We start from the raw sequence: 21,282 nt of genomic DNA on the forward strand, positions 1-21,282 counted from the left end.
TGTTTAGCAGGCCAATCATTTACTATTATTGATAGACTAGCTGATGCCCGCAGCTTCGCCCGCTTGGATTGGTCAGATCCCCTGCAGCATCAGGATTGAAGAGTTGGACTCCAAATTTTTTATGAAACAATGTCGCAAAGTTCCTCTATCGATTAAAAAAGAAATGACGCAAATCGGTTCAGAAATCTCGGAGATTTCGGTGTACATAGGTAGAAAAACACAACTCCCTTTTTAAAAGTCGGTTAAAAAAGTAGCCTATTTTACGCCCTGGTCAATCCTCTACTTGCCTGTGAAAGTCCCGTCAAAATCGGTTCAGCCGTTCCAAAGATTAGCCTTTTCAAACAGACAGACAGACAGACAGACAGACAGACAGACAGACAGACAGACAGACAGACAGACAGACAGACAGACAGACAGACATACAGACAGACAGACAAAAATTTTAAAAACGTGTGATTCAGTTATGGTATCGTTCAAATAACCATATGAGCTTAATATGAGGTAGTTATTTCGAAATTACAGACAGACACTCCAATTTTATTTATTAGTATAGATATAGATGATCTAATTTTTTCACGTGTGAATTAATTGTTTTTCTGGAATTTTGTTTAGAAAAGCTTACAGGCATTATAGACACGTAGAGTTATAGACAAGCACTATTTGATTTTTTATCATAAACTCAACTCATTCCAATGATGTTGGGCCACTATTATACTACTGTTCTAAATTTCATGTCGATAGCTTTAATAGTTACTGAAATTATTAACTGTGACAGACGGACGGGGAAAGCCGCACCATAAGGGTTCCATTTTTATAATTTTGGTACGGAACTCTAATAAGTACTTATTCATGTATAGTTTTACGCCTAGGTACATATTATTTTTTAGCGTAGCTATGAACTACGAGTATGATCCTAGGCTTTAACCTCTCACTGAAGTGTAATTACATATTTATATGAGTCGCCATTCCTTTTATGCGAAGCTATTACATTACAGGGACAATGGATAGCTTTATAATCATGTCATTGTGATACTTCATATGACATATCTAAGTACCTACTTACTGTATGTAAAATACTCATGCTAAATCTAAAATCTTATGGTACAGCTCCTTATAAATATGTATATTAGGATTAGGTATTCCGTAAAAGACTTGTACATTAATTGTAGGTAAGTCTTGTGTCGGAATTTTTCTAATGAACCATTAAGTTAATATGGATGACACTGTATTTAGCTAAATTGGTTGCTAATTGGCGTGCTAATGTGCAAATCGCTTTTAATACACGCTGTATTAACAGAATAAACGAATCGAACAAAGACCATCCGAGTGTCGACTATGTAATATATTGTATACTTAAGTAACTACGGTGAAGATTTACAAGTCACATGTGTTCTGCATAATAAATGCCTAAGTATTATTTATTAGACTTGCAAGTTACCTACTTACCAGGAGAATCACGTTTCTAAAAATGCCTCTTGTTAATTGTCAACTGAATTAAAATGTACCTACGTAACAGTCAGCTAATTTTTTATATTCCAAAACACCTACCTATCTACCTAACCTACCTATCTTCTTAAAGGTACCTACCAATGTGTTATTGGATCGTAGTTAGTTAAGTATTTTAATTTTATTTATAGCCTCCCTGAAAAAGATTTGAATTTCTAATTCAATTTGTACAAGTATTTGGTTAAGAGTCAACGTTCTACACCAAATACCAAAATTTCAGGTTTGTCACTCATTTCGCCTACGAGCTAGCTAGAGCCCTGTCACGCCCGGACTGACAGACAGAGTGACCCGTTCGTTTGCACCCTTTGAACCCTACGGAACCCTGAAAAGAAGAGCTCATTACAGATGTCAAACGGCGGCGGTCCTCATACCTGCGAACAATTTAGTAAAGCTACCTACTAAAAGGCTTTAAAAAAAACTAAAATTGTGGTCAATAAGTATATTTATTCAAAACAAAAAGTTTTTAATCAAATCTAAACACAATATTTTCAAAATTACCTATTAAAATCTTTAAAAGTAAGTATTTTTATATCGACGACTAGCACATTTTGTAGTAGGTAACTACTTACGATTCAGACTTAAAACTACTTAAATACGATAAAATATTACTCACATGCTTAACATTAACTTAAGATTTTTAAACTTTAAATAGAAATATTCTCATAATTCCTCTCAAATGTGTATAATAATAATAATTAATCATTACAGAAACATCGAAATAAATGTTAGTTGATATAAATTATCCTATACCTAATTAGCTATTAATAAAGGTAAATAAGAAAACTATCTTATATTGAACTTATCTAATAAATGCAGCTTTATACTGTTTCTTTCCTTAATATAATGAAAAAGCTTTTTCGACCGAAATCCAAAAAGTTTTACGACTTCAATAAAATTCACATTTTCATTGCAGAGCAATCCAAAGTGTATTTTTACTAAATGTACATATTGAAAAGTAAAACGTGGTATTTTTATCGATTTGGCAAGCGGCATTGCTGTTTACGAATAAAGCTACCTAATATCCACATATAAGAGCTCCTTCATACTAGCGTTTCTCCCTCCAGCTAGTTTAGCTACGTCAAGATCTGATTATACTGGTAATATCCGTATAATACACAAAAGAAACGAAAACTAACAGTACCTAATTAAAATCTGAAAAGAAAAGGACTCGACAGAGCTTATATTTTGATATTTCAATTAGGTAGGTAAGTATACAGTTTAGGTCAAAGGTATATCTATCTAGTTATTCGGTATCCGTTAAATATTTATGGTAAAATTGTTTACAGATTAAAGAGGTAATCACTATTTCAGTAGGTAAGTAATACAATACTTAATTACAAAAGGAATAATTTGTTGCACTGCAATTAGTAACTCTGCAATTAGGTATAGCAGGATTACCTACTTAATGCACTTAATTAATCTCCTTTAAAAAAAGATTGCACTATTGACACGTATTTAATTATCTTAGCTACCTAAAGGTATACCTTTATTCTTTACCTAAGCCTTAACTTTCCGCTATCCCTCAAAGATAAGGAGTTAGCTGAACATGTTGCAGAATGATCTCTTGGATCCTTGCCATGAGGCATGACCTCTATGGCCATGATCTTTACAGTAGTTATGTTATAAACACTTTGTCTACAAAAAGTACTTTTAAAATTAATCTGATGTTTTGTTTCTCGTAATTTCGATATAGTCAAGGACTTCCCAGTTGCTCTCAGGTTCATCGGGTATATGTGGCGGTCCCACGCCGCGGGCGAATGGTAGGCCAGTGTTGTCTAACGAAAGATAAGTGCGAAGAGCGGCCGCCGAGTCGTCGTCGTCGGGAGCCGCGCGCGCCCTCGCGTTGAAGGCGCCTTCCATATCTTCGCTTGGCAGGTCCCAGATGTGGAACTGCGGTGACATCTTGAAATTCTGTTTAAAGATAAGTTGTACGTGTAAGAAATAATCATGTAAATACGTAGAACGGACACCGTAAATCCAATATTTTACGAATCGTATGAAATAGCAAGCTTCGTACAATGCAGCAGAACTGTCTTATAGATATTTATTGTGTATTGTGGTACCGCGAAATAAAGCTTTGAGCCCACTGGCAACGTTCTAGACTTTTGAGTTTAGAGTTCTGCATTCCGATAAGTTTTTCGCGTTCTCCTACTTATTAATAAATTAATTTTAGGTGGTCATTCTTGAAGCTCTACATATTATACAAAAGTAGACTGCGATGGTCAAATAAGCATCTAAGTAGGTAGGTAGGTACACTTATTTACACTATGGTATTTATTTTTATTTACTTTATTTTTATTTTTCAAAACTTATTTATGTTGAAAGCAAAACTCTGAACTCCAAACTATAGACCGATGACTGTGGGATCAATGCCTAAGCGCTCGGTAAAAACCGCAATAAAACGATCTTTCAGTGTCCTTGTTTATTTCCGTATCTTGGCCAGCGGTTATCCTATGAGATAAACAACCAACTTGGTTAGATGTATGGGCGCATTGAAGCAAACAAGCGTAATTACTGCAAGCACTTGGCTAGTTCACTATGACTTGGCCCCAAGTAGGTACAACGGAAATGCATTTATTGCTGTACCTACGTAATAAGGTAAGATAAATAAGGTGCGATATTGGTGTAGTCAGTAGTCATTCTCAATTTAACACGTCTAGTAAAATCTTCAATTACTGTTAATCTAAATAAGTAAATAGTAGTAGTAGCTTTAGTACTTAGTCCTATTTTATAATTATCAAAAAATGAAAAGCGATTCAATTCGCATTGAAGAATCGACCAACGCCAACCAACTAACTATGTAACATTTAAATATTTATTAGCTTACATAATATAATCACCAACACGTACCTACCGTATTATTGAAACAGGGAAAGTGAGAAGTGATAAAAATAAACGTAAGTAAACAATACTTTCAGGTCATTCTCCAGAGCAGGGCTATATAACCTTTTAAGATATTTTTTTCATCTACTTTAGTGTGAAATTTTAATAATATGTATCGTCAAATAAAACAAAGTATATACCTATTGAATTATTATTATAGAACCCAAAATATTTGTTTTAAAATAATATGGCAAATTGGCAGCTATATTAAGACTATACTTAGTGAATATGACGTCATAAAGTGTGACTAATTAGTTGTTAGGTACCTAATTTATTGTAAGTAATATTCGCAAATATCCGAAGACAATGACGCACGGAAAAAGTTATAAGGTGCTGTCTGTTCAACAATGAATATGCCGTGAGTTATCCTTATCAACTATAATATTTAACTAAAGCCACGTTGACACCTTTACAAGATTTTACTCAACACTAATTGCCTTTACTCTCCACGTAAGAATCACGTACCTACTACGAAGCTATAAGTACTTAGGTAATAGATTCACACGGGGCTATTTTTCACATAATACATATAAGATTAAGTGAGCTTCGTTTGGATGGAATTTCTGGAAATCCATAAAAGCATAAAAGAATTCATCCATAAGCCTGTAAGTTACATGCGTCCACTTTGCGGCTTTGTATGAGATATGGTAATTGGGCATCTCATTATGACAAAATACCTGAAGTACAGAATTTCCAAAAACAATTTATGTAAGTAAAACGAATTTTACGGCGTAACCTTGCGGAGCGATCCGCATTAGCTTGACCTAGCCTTAAGGCTTTTTCCCGCTATATTCTTAGGCACTATTTTGATTGAAGAGAGCACGTGAGATGACGCACCGCTATTGACAAACAAAAGGATCAGCGCCATCCATCTGTGGTATGTGTACAAGTCGGTGATAACCTAGTGGTTAAGATGTTAGCCTCCTAGTCGGGAGTCGGTGGTTCGATCCCGGGCACATATCTCTAACTTTTTGAAGTAAATATCACTTTACTTTAACGGTGAAGGAAAACATCGCAGGCTGATGATGGATGAATAAATCACTACAATGCTTCATGTAGTTTCTTAATTATTTTGTTCTATACTAAAGTCAAAAGTCTCTTGCTTTGTATCCGATTTATATCTCGATAAAGACGGTCGACTGGTAGGTACATACTTGTATATTATTTCCCATGTTTAATGTTGTTAATTGATACTTAGTCACACCTAATATAGAAGTGGACTGATACCTCAGGTAAACAGTGATGCTGTAGGCAGTAATAATGAGTGGATCCGTCGTGGTGGCACCAGGTGCCGTCGGGGAAGTAGGGGTCCAGCCCCAAGTCGTTGAGCTCGACCCTTGGCGCGTAGAAGCCTCCGCCCGCCGCGCGCCGGCAGAATATCGCGCATCCCATCCACATACGAGCTAAAACAATAAACCCTTAGATAAAGTATACCACGGCTGTGATACCGACGTAGGACGTTCACATGCAAAATCTGATAAAAAATATTTTTCAGGCTCTAATCATAATAATAATTATCAGTAATTAGTAAAATATTTTACAGATATATAAGTAACAGGTGCCTCAATAAGATAAACGATTTTTAACCCCCGACCCAAAAAGAGGGGTGTTATAAGTTTGACGTGTGTATCTGTGTATCTGTGTGTCTGTGTATCTGTGTATCTGTGTATCTGTGTATCTGTGTATCTGTCTGTGGCATCGTAGCGCCTAAACGAATGAACCGATTTTAATTTAGTTTTTTTTGTTTGAAAGGTGGCTTGATCGAGAGTGTTCTTAGCTATAATCTAAAAAAATTGGTTCAGCCGTTTAAGAGTTATCAGCTCTTTTCTAGTTTTCTTGTAGAAAAGAAGGTTAGATAACCGTTAGGTTCATAATATTATGTCAATAGACAAATGTCAAGCTGTCAAGATGGACGTTGCCTAAATACATAATTATTTATTTGAAAATGATGTTTTGGAAAACTCAAATACTTTGGATCGTCGGGGGTGTTATAAATTTTTAATTTACACTTGTAATAAATGCAGACCTGAGTACTTATTTAAGTAAGAACTAGCTGATGCCCGCGACTTCGTCCGCGTGGGTGTAGGTTTTCAAAAATCTCGTGGGAACTCTTTCGCTTTCCGGGATAAAAAGTAGCTTATGCCACTTTCCGGGTCTTTAACTATAGCCATGCAAAAAATTACGTCGATCCACAGCTCCGTTGCGACGTGATTAAAGGACAAACCAACAAAAAAACACACTTTCGCATTTATTATGTTAATTAGTATGTTTCGCATTTATGGTTAGTGTGATTTCTGTAGATGTAAATGCACTCTCAAGTAGGTACATTATAAAGTAGGTGTATATCATGTGCATAATAAAAGAGGAGTATTGTTCGCATTATTGTTACTATATTTTATGATCAATAAAACATTATTTATTTAAGATTTATGTACCTAGATACCTACGCTTAAACTTTTAAAGGAGTAATTCTCGTGATAATAATAATTAATTAAGTAGCGCATATATAAATAATATTATTATGTCAACTCAGAACTCATATTATGCTAATAATTGTAATAGACGATAACTATATAGGTTCACTAATATGTTAATATTGTTATAATATGTACTCTGTGACTAAACTAGGTTCCCACATAATATCTATTACTAGTAGTATAGCAAGTATTTATAGGTATACTGTATACATACTTGTATTACGTGAGTATGACAAAATAGCTAGTTTCATAAAATTCCTGAGTGCTTCGTGATTATACCTTGCGAACCTTATACCTACTAAAGATTGGTCTCCACTACGCTCAATCTAAGTTGCGAATCTATATTATATTTTCCCACTTTCTAAATTGTTCGGCTTTTTTTGAATAGGTAGGTAGGTAGGTAACCTAATCAAAGCTCAAGAAGTAGCATTTTTAAAAATTTGAAAGAAAAGCTGACGCATCGCGTAGGTACTCTCTCCCACTTCGGCCACTCGCTTCTTCAGTACAAACCGTGCCTAAGAATAAGGAGAGAAAGGAGATTGTCTCACTGGGGTCGTGCGGCGCCTGCAGGCCTCCCCCGCGTGGATCCAGCTCGCGCAGGCGCGTCGCGTACTCGCTGCACTTGCGCGCTGCCATCTCGTTGGCGCTCACTCGCTTCTTCTTGCCGCAAACCTGTATGTTACGAACATTGTGGTTTCAGGCACCGAGCTTTTGATAAATTACCCGTGTGGTAACCGACAAATAGAATTGAGTTTTAGTGATGATACTTTTAAGTGCAAAGCTTTAGGGATGTCCCATTGATCCCACTCCCAAAGGATCAAGTGCGCTTCTGGCAACACTACTACAAAATAAATTATGTAGCTCGGGAATGGCAGATAAGGATAACCAAGGAAAACCCACATTTTACCAATCTGATTCAAATAGCCAACCACAAAAAAGGTAGGAAAAAATTGAGTCATCTGAGTTCTGACGACCGCTACAAAGACTTAAGGTACCGACGGAGTTTGGAAGGAAAACACATTATTTTAAAACCACTTTGTTAATCGTTTTGCCATTTGCCATTTTAAAAAAAATAGCGGGCAAGCTAGCAGGAAGATCGCCTGATGTTAAGTGATTACTGCCGCTGATGAATATATGCAGTATTAGAGGAACCACCAATCTGTTTTCAGCCAGCCGGTGTTTTCAGGAATCAGTTGATCGTGCACCTTGAATAACACCATGTGGGAACACCGCCGAAGGGAGTTGGTTCCACAATTTGCATGTGCATGGAAAAAAGATCTGGCACAACGAGCGGTCGAAGTGCACCAGGGACTCAGGTGGTGAGAGTGAGATTACTTGAATGGCGTGCGGTGCAGTTGTAGAAAAAGGAGGGTGGAATGAGGTCAAACAACTCCTCGGAACATTCCCTATTAAAAATCATAACCCTTCCTTTTGGCTTTGCCGCAGTCGGGTAAAAAGCGGATGTATTCGCAAAGGGATTTTATGTCTTTGCGGTGCTCCATGCTTTCCAAGATAGTTTGGGATCGTTCACAAGTCAAACAGCCCACATTTGGATCCAATCAAATGGAATAGGAGTTGGTACTGCTGGGGATGCTCCGGTCCAAAGGTGAGAGCAATACTCCATATGTGGTCGGAATTACGCTTTACAAAGAAGGAGCCTGTGCTGGTTTATTGAGCACCCTGAGCCTTAGGCGCGGTTATTAGCAAAAAAATGCCGCGTGCTGCGGTGACATAGACCAATTTTCATTATTCGGGAGGAGGCGCGTGGTGGAACGCGGACAAATTAGTTTTACATTTTTACATAAAGTCTTCTGATCATTTGGAACTAACCTTGGAATCCTCGCATAGCACGACATCATAGGAAGAGCCTTCACACACGGCATTCTCAGGACACGATCGCCTGCGCTCCCTCGCGCCGCGGCTCTTGGCCGTGCAGCCCGACCTGCACGTGTCTGATGTCCATTCAGTCCACGTGCTACCCCCACCTTGAGAAGGAGGCGGTGGCCGCGACACGGCTGAAGGATATGCTGCAACGCATTCTCCACCTTGACACCACTGGGTACAAAAAATGAAGAACATTTTTCATCGATCCATGCCAAAAATAGTGTTTCTTTGAAGAAGGATTTTTTTACTGTTAAAAAAATTACAAACTCTGTTTCTTTTTCAAAACACGATAATACGTGCTCATTTTTAGGGTTCCGCACCCCTAGGATGCCAACGGAACCCTATTACTGTTTCGTCTACTATTAAGTTCACCCTATGTTACGAAATCCCGTCATGATCCCGTCATAGGTTTTAAAGTTGTTAAGGTTGTGAGTTTTATGATTTCTCAATTATTGGCAAGATAAAAGAGAAATTACTAAGTATATAGGCAGTTTGTCAAGTAATACCTTTTCTTTACCGCAAGGAGTCCCTGGTAATGCAGGCCCTGCGTAGTAGAAGCCTGCGCGATGTGGCGAGCGACAAGCAAGCTGCATGCACTGCGACTCGTCTCCCCCGGATCCCGGCGCCTGCGCAGGTGCGGCGTCCTTATCACGCAGGAGAATCTAAAAATTATATTAATAGGTACAAGATAAAGCCAACCAATTCATCCGCATGTATTCGATTTTTTAAATCACGTGGGTACTCTTTCACTGTCCATCTCCGAGATGTAAGCTACCTATTTCTGTACCTTTAGTCCAAATTAGTTTAACAGTCTTTAAAAATCCTGTGAGAACTCTTTGATTTTTGGAGATAAAACTTAGTCTATGACGGCCGCCAGGATGCAAAGTAAGCATCCCTGTACCAAACGTACGTACTCGGAAAAATCGATTAAACAAGTTAGTTGTGAAAAGGCAACAAACAGAAACATTTTCGTATTTATAACAATATGGTAGTGATTGATATGGATTCGACAGCCGCATAGAATAGGTAGGTCGCGCCATCAGGAGAAGTGGTAAGTGCTAAAATTCTATATCAGCTTGAGTCAAAGGGATCTTTGTAAGTGATAAGGGAGTTTTCTTAGGTAAGTACCAGACCTTTTCCAGACGAATGAATTGTTAGCTGGCAAAAGGCCAGAGAAAAAAAAACCTGGAATTTAATAGGTATAGACGGAATATTCTACAAGACCAGCAAGTATTGTCCAGTACCTCTGACCAAAGACCATCCACATTTTATAACTTTTTTAAGAATCCCTCACCTCGCACTGTTTTTTCGCTCCCCAAATGATTCCAGGAGCGTCACCAAACTTCTCGTGTTGCAGTTCATGTGGTGTGTCTAAGTCATCGCCTCCGTCGAATAGACAAGTTGCCCATCTGAAATCAATCAGGCTTTCATACAGGAAATTCTAAACTAGGTACTTAGCCAGATTTTACAGTTTCAACTGACAATCCTTTATGTTATTAATTCCTAATGGCGTGGAAAATATGACTTTGTATGGTTAGACAAGCAGGAAAACGATATACGAAGAAAGGAAAGCGTTTGTTTGGATCTACAGCAGTTTTACAAATACGTAGGTTAGTTCGAAAAACCGATAGACGTTAAAGTCTAAAGTTACTAGAGTTGCTAGCACCTAGCACCGGAAAGCGCAGCGTTAGAAGCTTCTTCACTAGGTGCAAGAGACCTGCATCCAGTGGACGTCTATCGGTTGTCGATGATAATGATGATGATAACTGATCAATGTCCAGGCCAGAAACATTTTACTAGATGACTTGTTCCTTACTGTAAGTCAGCGACCACTCGAGCACTGCACTGTGACCAGGTCGCCTCTCCATTGGTACCGCGGGAAGGAGACATGATGAACCCGTCGCGCGCGCAAGAATTGCCCGTCCCGTCGTGATGCATGCCCAGACTGAAAACATAGTAACACACAGTTGTAGTACATATACAATGAAAACTCTTTTATTTAAGGAGCACAAGTTATATGGCTTTTTGTTCTCCACCGCAAACAGTGGAAGTAAAAATGACTCCAGCAGTCATTAAATAATATTTCTGTTTACAAGGTGGTCCCCTGCCGAATATTGTGCCGAAAATAAAATTGTTTTATATTCGCCATATTGGAATCATCATGCCGTCATATAATTTCTGACATTCGGAACCAAGGAATATCCTACTCTCTTGGAACGCAAGACGATATCAACGCCATCTTTTGTAGTTTGGCAACTAGCTAATAGTGCGAAGAAGCCGATGAACCGAAAAATTAATGAACACACAGCCAAGCTACCTTCTCTCATAGTCCGCTAAAAATATACTGACTTGTGTCCAATCTCATGAGCAAGGATGTAGACGGAGGTGAAGCCAGCTGAAGGGTAGGGCCGGCCGAGCGTGTCGGAGGTGCCGAATTCAGATACAACGCACGAATGGGCGGGCAGACACACGCCGCCCACGGGCGCTAGGCCCATCGTCACCCCATTCCGACGTCCATTCTCGTCGGAGTAGAAGTCCAAACTGCAAATCCAAATGAAAATTATGTAAATAAATATGTATCTAGAAACTGGAGATTTTTACGGAGAACGCTCGAATTGGTCGGTCGTATGAAAATCAACGACTACAAAAAATTGAGTTCATTGGGTACGGGTAGTGAGTACAGCATAATATGCATATTGTTCCTTAACATAAGGCATCATATTATCTTGTATAGATCATTTTTGGATCAGATATCGCTTAACATTTTAGAAGGATCATAACGTGTCTGCAAATATCGGTATCGGCTCAATAGGACGCCTTCATTGGTACCTATACGAATGAACTAGCGACTCTACTCGTTTATGAGAAAACGAGTAGGCAACTTTATGGAATCAAACTCTTACCCAGAAAGAAGTAACGCCATGTCCCAGTGCTCCGGATCGTCATCATCGTCTACGTTCAGTGAGCGTTGGTACTCGCAGAAGGAGTCCAGCAGTCGCCCGCGTTCAGCGTTTGTGGAAAGAGAGGATGGTTGTTTGCGCAACAGTGTTAGCCGCACGAGCGATAACTGAACGCGCGTGCCCAGTGACGAGTGATGATATAGGGCCTGCACCTGCAATAAGCATCGCATAGAGGACTAGAAATTCATCGAAAACTTTACAGCTCTTGTAGCTAGGCGGAGGACATGCTAAAGAGATATGTCTAAATGGATTCCACGGATTAATTTATGAATTCTAATCGAATGGATAAGAAACTCGAATTCAGTCAGTGAGTGCTGATCTTTGAAGTTTGAACAAAGTTGGTACCTGGCAGAATTCTGCAAGCGAAAAACACGTGCGGGAATTTTCTTTGGCATTTTGTGCGCGCAGATATTGCATTTTCCTTACATTTTATTTGTCTTACATAAATTATTATTAGAAAACTTGCGAAATTTCGCTAGACTTGTGTCTGGCCTTAAAGAGTACGAGATCGCCCAATTACAGCTTCTGTATCTTCAATCCGATGCACAAGTTGAATAAAACTGACTATGGAGCACGGACAAGCTATGCAAATTGTAGGTACCTACTTCGAGGATTTTTGTTCATCTGTGTACCAATACAGCCAATGGATAACATAGCTTGAATAACAACAGCCGCAAGTATGGAATAAAAATAAAATATAGAAAACTAACACCGTTAATATACGCGAGCAACATATCCCGTAGATCTGCTTCATTATAGTTGAGGTGTGGATAAAATAATTTGTACGCTGCCTCATCCAAGAATAGCGCGATCTCTATAGTATAAGACGACGGGGTTGGCTTTGAAGGACGATAACGTGGTCGCCTAGCCTTGTGCCGTAGGGGTCTGTCATCATTGAGGGTTGAAGGTGGCGGAGCGGCTCTGCGAATGATGTGCGCTGTACGGCCGTGAAGATTTCTGCTGTTTTCTGATCGGCCCGCAATTGACGTCAGTGGCCGAACTTCGTATGTTGAATTTTCGGTCATGATGAGACCGTGCTGAAACAATAAAGGCTTAAGTTATGTTATTGAAACAAATCAGTGGTCGATTATTTTAACGTTACTTTTTTTTGAACCAGCAAATGCCAAAAAACCCAGAGATAGCTTGTCAGAGATAACATGAGATAGGTGTTTTTATGCTGGGAAAATGGGTTTTAAGGGAAGCAAAACTGAATCTAGCCTACTCCTTAAAATATAAAATATAATTTGATGCATTTACACCACCATCCAATTACCGACTTGGATCAATATTAATGGCGATCAAAGGTTGTCAACAGTTATGCAGTATCGCTGCTAAGCCACAGCTCAAGATTTTTAGTTACCTAATAAAAATAAAATAATGACTCACAAGTGCGTGGTCTCTGCACGCGGAAAATGCTGCCACAGCTCCAGGGCTGCTGTGCAGGAAGTGACAGGAGGAGTCCACGGTGGACAGCGGCTCGTCCGGGCCATGATCCGACCACACGCGGAACTGCGGAGATATCAGCCGTCGGTTCGGTATGAGCTGCAGGTCAAAGCTCCTGAAATTCAGAAAAGGAAATAGTAAAATCACTTGTTACTAATGGACTAAGAGCCTGGGAGTGCCAGACCTTCGTTATTTTATAAACGCTGAAAGTTTCTCTGCGTATTTGACCCCAAAACAGGGAAGAACGATCAGCGATTATGAAGTTTGGATCATGGTGGCTTTGGGAGGTAAAAATATAAGCCTATAAAAAATCACGGCACCCAATGCCAGTTAGTATCGCGGTAACCCCCTGCCAGACACCATTAAAGTTTAAAAGTTTATTAAACAATTCCTAAAGGAAATTATTTTTGTTCAGTTCCCATCAAGGGGGGACCTTTTAATAAAACGCCACCCTCGATCCGCGCAAAGATGGCTTTTCCCGCCTAACAGCGAATTTTCCGCTATCCGGCAGCACTAATAACGTTACTTCGAAAGTGTTTTGGAATTAATTTCTTTATTTTTACTTAATCTTACCTACCTTATTTTAACTTAAATTAGAGCATGTGTAATGTCAGGGAAAGCACTAACTCCCAAGAAACAGTTTTCACTTTTTTTGGAGTTAGGGGTCCGAAGTATACCTATGTCATCATAAGTTTTTTGCAAATAAACGTTATTAATTATTATTATGTAGCGTCTAGTCTACGGTAATAATAGGAAAATGAAAACATAAACTTACCGTCCGAACGCGTCGAAGCTATATGGCAGCGGAATGTCATCTCGCGACGAGTCGTCCGCCGACTGCGCCTCGCGCGCCACTAGCGCCGGCAAGTACACCACTTGCTCGTCCTTGCTCGCTTCCTGCGAGTGCCTAGAGCTGAGTCCATTAGACCACCAGCCGTGAAATGGTAGAATTTCCTATAACACACCAAATTATTAGTATTACTAAATGATGCCCGCGACGTATTCCTGCGTAAGTTTCGGTTTTAGGGTTCCGTACCTCAAAAGGAAAAATGGAACCCTTATAGGATTACTTTGTTGTCTGTCTGTCTGTCTGTCCGTCCGTCCGTCATGTCTGTCAAGAAACCTATAGGGTACTTCCCGTTGACCGAGAATCATGAAATTTGGCAGGTAGGTAGATCTTATATAGCACAAGTACAGGAATAAATCTGAAAACCGCGAATTTGTGGTTACATTATTTAAAAAAAAATGTGTTTCAAAGAAAGATAACTATACCAAGTGGGGTATCATATGAAAGGGTTTTACCTATACATTCTAAAACAGATTTTTATTAATTTTTATGTATGATAGTTTTTTTTTATTTATCGTGTAAAATGTTGGAAAAATACCCGAGTACGGAACCCTCAGTGCGCGAGTCTGACTCGCACTTGGCCGGTTTTTTACCATAAGAAGTAGGAACTCTTTGATTTTCCGGGACGGAAGGTAGATTCTTCCCCGGGATGGATTCTATCTCTGATACATTCCATCAAAAGAAAAGCTAGCAGATATGACTATGAATTATTATTATACATCTGCATTTCGACCATCTCGGAACTTATCATTCTCGAACCTTCTGCTCTTCGCACACCTTGTATCATCACGTTTTCTTCTATACCGAAGGCAGTACAATTTAGGAGTCAGATAGTTATAAAATTAAAAGGACTTAGCACATTTGCACTTAGTTGGAGGAGAAAGTTTTTAGTGATGTATAAATTCCAATTTAATAGACATATTATAGTAATTTTCTAGCGAGACATTCTAATCAAATGAGTCTAAACTAAGTAGGAACCTAGGTAACTATTTATTTTATGGGGTATATTTTGTCAGCCTAAGTACCTATCTATATAAGTCTATATTATTTTAATGGTCTACATTTTATACGTAGTTACTAGCAGATTTTTGTAAAATTTAATTAAGTAATTTCAATTTTTAAATAATACTTCTGAAAAGTCAGCTCCAGTGATCTCTTGAAATTCTGTAAGCAACAGAATCTTTATAGGTAGGTATACCTTTTCATTAGGTCAGTCAAAAACAGTAGTAGGTACCTACCTAACTCATTGATCAAATGCTAATTCAACGACCTCATTGGAATAATTTCGAATAAGTCCTCATTAACGGTGCGCTTGGTGATTCCGAGAAAAAACAACGCACAAGAGCCAGTTACTCAGTACAGAGCCACATGGACAAAGAAAAAACATAATTTAAGCTGCAAACTAATTTAACGATATCTGACCCAGTAAAAATCGTCGCATCGTACCTATCCATACGAATAAACGCCACAACGGCCGGAATGGCTTTTTTTTAAGTTTATCCTTAAATCTTGATTTAGGATCATTTATTATTATTATTTATTCGGAGGGATTATAATAAAGCCTCGATAGCTCAACGGTTGAGGAGCGGACTGAATTCCGAAAGGTCGGTGGTTCAAACCCCACCCGTTGCACGTCCCCACGTACCCACTCCTAGCACAAGCTTAACGCTTAGTTGGAGATAAAAGGGGAGTATTAGTCATGATTAGCATGGCTAGTATTCTTTAAAAAAAAATTTTAGATAGGTGTCTCTGAAGGCCATGATTACATTAAAGTCACTTTATCGCCTGACCAAACATTTTTATGAGTTTAATAGACGAACGGACAACTGGCTAATTGAGTAATTAGCGTGTCAAAGTTTATTGTCTCCAAACAAGTGGATGACGCTGTATTGGCCTTTTAAAAATTCTCAGACGCGTAGCCAAAACGGTTTTAGACCCGATCACAGAATAAATTATAATAGTACTAACTCGATTGTAGAACTTAATTAGGTTAATTCCCTGTGGGTAGTGTTAAACTTTTATTTTAAGATTTATGAACCCCTAACATCTACTTTTTTAGAGTTTCGTACCTACCCATAGGGTAATTTCAAATTATGATGCAAGTTAGCTTTGTCTCAATCTCACCTAGTGGTAAGTGATGATGCAGTCTAAGATGGAAGTGGGTTACCCTGGAAGGAGTACCTATCGCAGTTTTTATTAAACCCATAATAGTTTCTACACGGCATCGTACCGGAACGCTTAATCGTTTGTCGGCACGGCTTTGCCGGTGGTAACTAGCCACGGCCGAAGCCGCCCACCAGACCAGACCAGAGACTTAGAAATTATAATATAAACCTTTGCCAGAAATCAAACCCGAGACCTCCCACTAATAAGACAACAGCACTTACCACTTGTCAGGGAGGTCGTCGAACTCAGGTGTTACAGTTTATTCTGCTTCATTCTAAAACATTTTGCGCTCGTGATGCATTCCAACTTCGTGGCTTACCTAACTCTTCAGCTTTTAACCGCTTTCGACCTACTCTTGCAAATTGCGGTTATGTACTCCATTTGGTAAGTAGTCAAGTTTCCAATAAGAAATTAGTAGATACGCAGTGGTACGTGTAGATAAATTGCATAACAGTCAAACGAAATGGTTCCTATGTAGGAGTACGTTTAAATTGTAAGCTTTACATAATAAGTACTTAGAATACTTATCATCTATCGAATACTGAAATGTCTCTACAACTTAAAACGTAGTAAAGAGCTTTTAATCTGGCGGTTTATGACCGTTTTTTGCATAGAGAAAATGCCAGAAACAAGTCAAATTAAAACTAAAACTTAACTTTTGCCCATTGAACTACTTACTATGTACTATGCTTTTGCCTTATATAGGTGTTTTAGTAAGTACCTACTTAGGTATCTACCTACCTAGTACCTACCTAATTTTTTCTTGCTTGTTTAGTCTTATCTCTGCTTGCAATTGAAGTGTAGGTAGATATGTAGATACACGGGGAAAACGCGCTACTCGTATGTCAGTATTTTCTTTTTCGTTAAATAACTAGGTCTCGATATGGCAGTATTTCATGATTTCTAAGAAATTTTTAGACAGTTTTTACTCATTGGGCAGCTAGGTACCTTTTTAGACAAAATGTCCTATTCTATACTCCAACGTAAACTGAATAATTCTCATTAAAAAATGCACGTTCTTTCCTACCCTTCAATTTTTATAGGTTCGTACCACTACATACATACCTACTCTGCTTTCTGCAGACTGGCAGAGCCCTAAATGTTTTACCATTGACCTAGAGCCGAACATGATCATAGAGGTGAGTGAAACCGAAATCAACATAACACATGAGTCAGTTCAGTAGACACGGCATTAGCGGGCATTAGCGAAGTATAGGGGAAAGTAAAACTATTTGTTTTTCCATTACTACACCGTGAAACAATGTGCTTCATAGGTACCTATTTATTATTTATGATCTAAAAAAGTGTTTGCTTTAAAGTCATTAATTTCGGAAATCAATTATTGTCAGTGTTACGTTCGGAATCCGGATGATGAAAGTTATCCGCATCCATCTCAATTACGTGGAGTCTGCCATCACGTCGAGTCTGCGATCGGGAACAATGGGCCCCGCGCAGTGAATCACCGAGATGCGTTTATAAAACACTAACTAAGTACGTGCTGTTCACGCTTGTGTAACTCGCTACGTGATCCAGTGCGGGCAAGACCTACGGCTCCATCGTTATGCAATGTAATTGCCAAAATAAAAATACTTATACAATTCGGTACGCGAAGAAGTAGGCGCAGTGAAAGTTAAAGTCGCCGCCCGCTCCGCTTTGACAAATGGAATTCTCGTATTGTGAATTAATTTGTCTCATCTGCTTATCAATAATCTAAATGTGTCAAAATTTGATCGATCGCTCACTTACCTTCTAACAGGAAAATGGACAGTGACTAACATCTCTACCATGACTCTGTCGCTAAATCAGTGTCTAACACTGAATGAAAGCTACCGAGCTCATTTGACATCGATTTTACTACATTGCTGCTTCATTGAGTGATATTGAAATAATTTCGTATTAAACTTCGTAGGAAACCTTCAATAGATTAAAAATAAATTTCAAGTGAGCTCGATGGCTATCATTTAGTGTTAGACAGCGAGTTAGCAAAGCAGCTCGCGATGTAGAGATTCTCTAATATGTTTGAGTCTCAATCGCGAAGCGCAGCGAGCTGACTCCCTATACGTTAGTATAGCCATAACAATCTATAAGTTCTTATACAATGTTTGTATCTTATTTATTTTTTAAATAAGCATCTGAATTAGCACATTTGAGCCATACGAGTGTAAGTTCTCAAGATGGGTAGGTAGGTACTAACGTACTAATAACAAGAAGACGAGGAATGAGGCTTCGTCACATTTTCCCCAACAAATGATGTGGCCATCAGAAAGTACCCGTTAGGAATATGAATGACACAATATGTTGGCACTTAGCTTGTGGAATATTGAATTATGCATTTTCCTCATTTACTTAATATTTTCTTTCCCTCGTCCTAACGGTACATACCTACCTAACTTTTGTGAAACCACAGCTGTACCTAATGCTTTCCGGAATGCATTGCTTTAAAATTATTTCGTTGAAGGTTTATTAAGTTTTTATAGTAGGCAAGAAGATTTATTTGTGGAGATACCTGCCGTATAATATGGATAATCATTTGATATGGGAGAAGGACTTGCCATTTGTAATACCACACCACTGCGCTAAAGAGGTCGTTTTTAAACTAAAGACTGAAGACTGATATTAGTCAAATTATATCCGACCACCCCCTACCTCCTGGATTCTACCAACAGTTCGGGAAGCAGATTTTACTGAGCAGAACCGGCAAGAAACTTAGCAATTATACTTAAAACAAAAAACCGGGCAAGTGCGACTAAGATTCGCGCACCGAGGGTTCCGTACTCGCACGATAAATCAAAAACTGTTATGCATAAAATAAATAAAATCTGTTTTAAAGAATGTACCAGTAAAGCCCTTTCATATGACACCCTATTTGGTATAGTTAGTTATCTTACTTTGAAAACTGAAAATAATAATTTCATGAACACAATTTTTTTGAATTTTTTTTTTGTGATGTTACCACAAATGCACGGTTTCCGAATTTTCTCCTTTACCTACCTGTGCTATAAGACCTACCTACCTGTCAAATTAAGAAGGTAATGATATTATAATATTGTGTGAAAGTTCGTTATTTTCGTTCGTAAATTAGTATTTTGGCTTCTGTGATTAAATAATATTCAGGTGTATCAGTGTTCTTGGAAATTCCTAGTAGAAAGAGCCTAGCCATGCTTATAACATAAGTAAGGAAATACGATGGCCTTTGGGCTCAACAAACGATATTACTTAGGTAAGTAATTGCTTCTTGGCATTAAAATTTGCGAAATTGTATATTCAACCCTAATTTATTATTAGTAACATTATTTGACTAATATTAGGTGTACCTAAATCAAACTAAACGCAATACAGGTGAATTTGTGTAATTCGTCTATAATGCGTTTAACTAAACCTAAATATATTAAGTAACCAGCTGTAGCCCGCGACTTCATTCGCGTCCTTTCATTAAACTTTGTCCTAAGAATTACAAACACAACAAAAAAAGAATTACCATTTTGGTCCATTCATTCTCAAGTTATAGCATAACCAAGAGACATAGGGAATAATTTTTATGTATAAGATTTGGCTACAAAATATTATCAAAGAACTAAATTTATTTCAATACTTAAATATTGAAATATATTAAGCTAAGGCGCCGCCCGCCCTTGCATGCATGTCTACTTACGGGAAAACGCGCAGGCGTGCCGCACCGTAGCGCGAAAAACACAGCTACAACCACTATTTGAACCGGGCGCGCCATCGTCGCCTACTGGCATCTCACAACAAACTGTCTTTTATATAACTTCTTTAAAACCCAACACTTGTACTTATAATAAACCTGTGATAATTTCATGCAGGTGATTTGAATATCGGAAGAGAGCTCAATGCACCGAGCGCTGAAAACGTAGACGCGTCGACTGTAACCGCGTACACTTATGCTGTGCCGGCTACCGAATAACCATTGCGGGCCCTCCGTGAGCACCTTTCGCACCTCCGAGAGAAAGTCAAAGGAAAGTGCAGATTTTGGCTGTCAAGACGACGGACGCCCACGCTCGTCCCCGTAGGAGCATTGTGACGAGTCATCCATCACTCGAGTCTCGAACTGTCGCTCGCCGGCTGCTTCCGCTAATCAAAACAAACTAACAATATCGACTCGCATTCGACCCAGTCTGACACGGTCACAAATATTGTAATTTCATTTAGCACAGATTAATCATACCTAAGGTACCTACTCAAAAGTTAATAGACATCTAATTAGATTACAGTGTTCTGTGAATTAGATACAATGTACAATGTTTTATCTAGCACAGATTCGAGGGATGATAAGTTAATAACTTCTTATTGTCACGCAGTTGTATGAATGAAAACACAGAATATAAAACCAACCACGTCCGAGTCAGACTCGCCCACCGAGAATTCCGTAGGTAGCCTTAGTATGAAACATAAGTACTTAATCTAAAAAGTTTGTCCCAAAAACAAATCCCTTTTATTTCACAGTCACAGTTGGTATTCGGGTTTACTCGTAGACCCTTATCGATATGTTATACATATATATATATATTAATTTTATTATACGTTGTCGACTCTTAAATACCTACCTACTTAAAGTAGCTTAGGTAGATAGCTACTAGGTACTAGTTTTATAAGCTTTGAGTTTGCTACGATAAGAAAATTAACGCCCAGAAATTACGTCCCTCCTTGTATCTTTTACTAGCTGATGACCACAACTTCATCCGTGTAGATTTAGGTATCTACCTATTTAAAAACCCTGAGGGGACTCTTTGATTTTCCGGGATATAAAGTAACCTATGTTACTCCACGCTACCCGTTGCCTACTCCTATCATGGTCAGGAGACAAAAATAAAACTATACCTACCTATGCAAAAAAATCACGTCAGTCGATCCGTTTCCACGTGACTGAAGGACAAATCAACACAATTTGTGCTTTGGCATTTATAATAGGGGTAGTGATGGGTCTTCTTCTTCGTCGTAACACTCTTTGCACAGCGGTCGTGGTCACCACGAAGCGCACGTCTTTGAAGGCAGATATTATACGTCTTACGAGCATTCGCCACTTCTCCTGCCCGTGATGGGTAGTGATATTTAATTCTTTTTAAGTTACCGTTACCTCATCGTCATCAGTAATGAA

General features: G+C 38.6%; 1 protein-coding gene across 1 annotated transcript; it reads right to left on the reverse strand.

Annotated features, from left to right (window-relative positions):
* Positions 1-2,035: 2,035 nt before the first annotated feature.
* LOC123874121 (A disintegrin and metalloproteinase with thrombospondin motifs 14-like) lies at positions 2,036-19,952 on the reverse strand. The gene is made up of 13 exons (XM_045919311.1): positions 19,819-19,952; positions 13,929-14,107; positions 13,097-13,268; positions 12,421-12,747; positions 11,654-11,862; positions 11,100-11,291; positions 10,567-10,695; positions 10,045-10,159; positions 9,257-9,412; positions 8,697-8,921; positions 7,415-7,538; positions 5,617-5,792; positions 2,036-3,417 (listed from the first exon to the last, which is right to left on the reverse strand). The coding sequence occupies exons 1-13, from the start codon at positions 19,891-19,893 to the stop codon at positions 3,163-3,165; spliced, it is 2,334 nt and encodes a 777-aa protein (XP_045775267.1). The 5' UTR covers positions 19,894-19,952; the 3' UTR covers positions 2,036-3,162.
* Positions 19,953-21,282: the final 1,330 nt, after the last annotated feature.

The sequence above is a fragment of the Maniola jurtina genome, chromosome 2 (genome assembly GCF_905333055.1).
Source record: "Maniola jurtina chromosome 2, ilManJurt1.1, whole genome shotgun sequence".
In the NCBI taxonomy this organism is placed as follows: domain Eukaryota; kingdom Metazoa; phylum Arthropoda; class Insecta; order Lepidoptera; family Nymphalidae; genus Maniola; species Maniola jurtina.

What these genes read in the sequence shown, in the direction of transcription:
- LOC123874121 (XM_045919311.1), bottom strand. Translation starts at nt 19,893, where the DNA reads ATGGCGCGCCCGGTTCAAATAGTGGTTGTAGCTGTGTTTTTCGCGCTA. An exon ending in TGCTATGCGAGGATTCCAAG is followed by an intron (nt 7,539 to 8,696) that starts GTTAGTTCCAAA and finishes CGTAACATACAG; the next exon opens with GTTTGCGGCAAGAAGAAGCG. An exon ending in AGCATCACTGTTTACCTGAG is followed by an intron (nt 3,418 to 5,616) that starts GTATCAGTCCAC and finishes ATCTTTAAACAG; the next exon opens with AATTTCAAGATGTCACCGCA.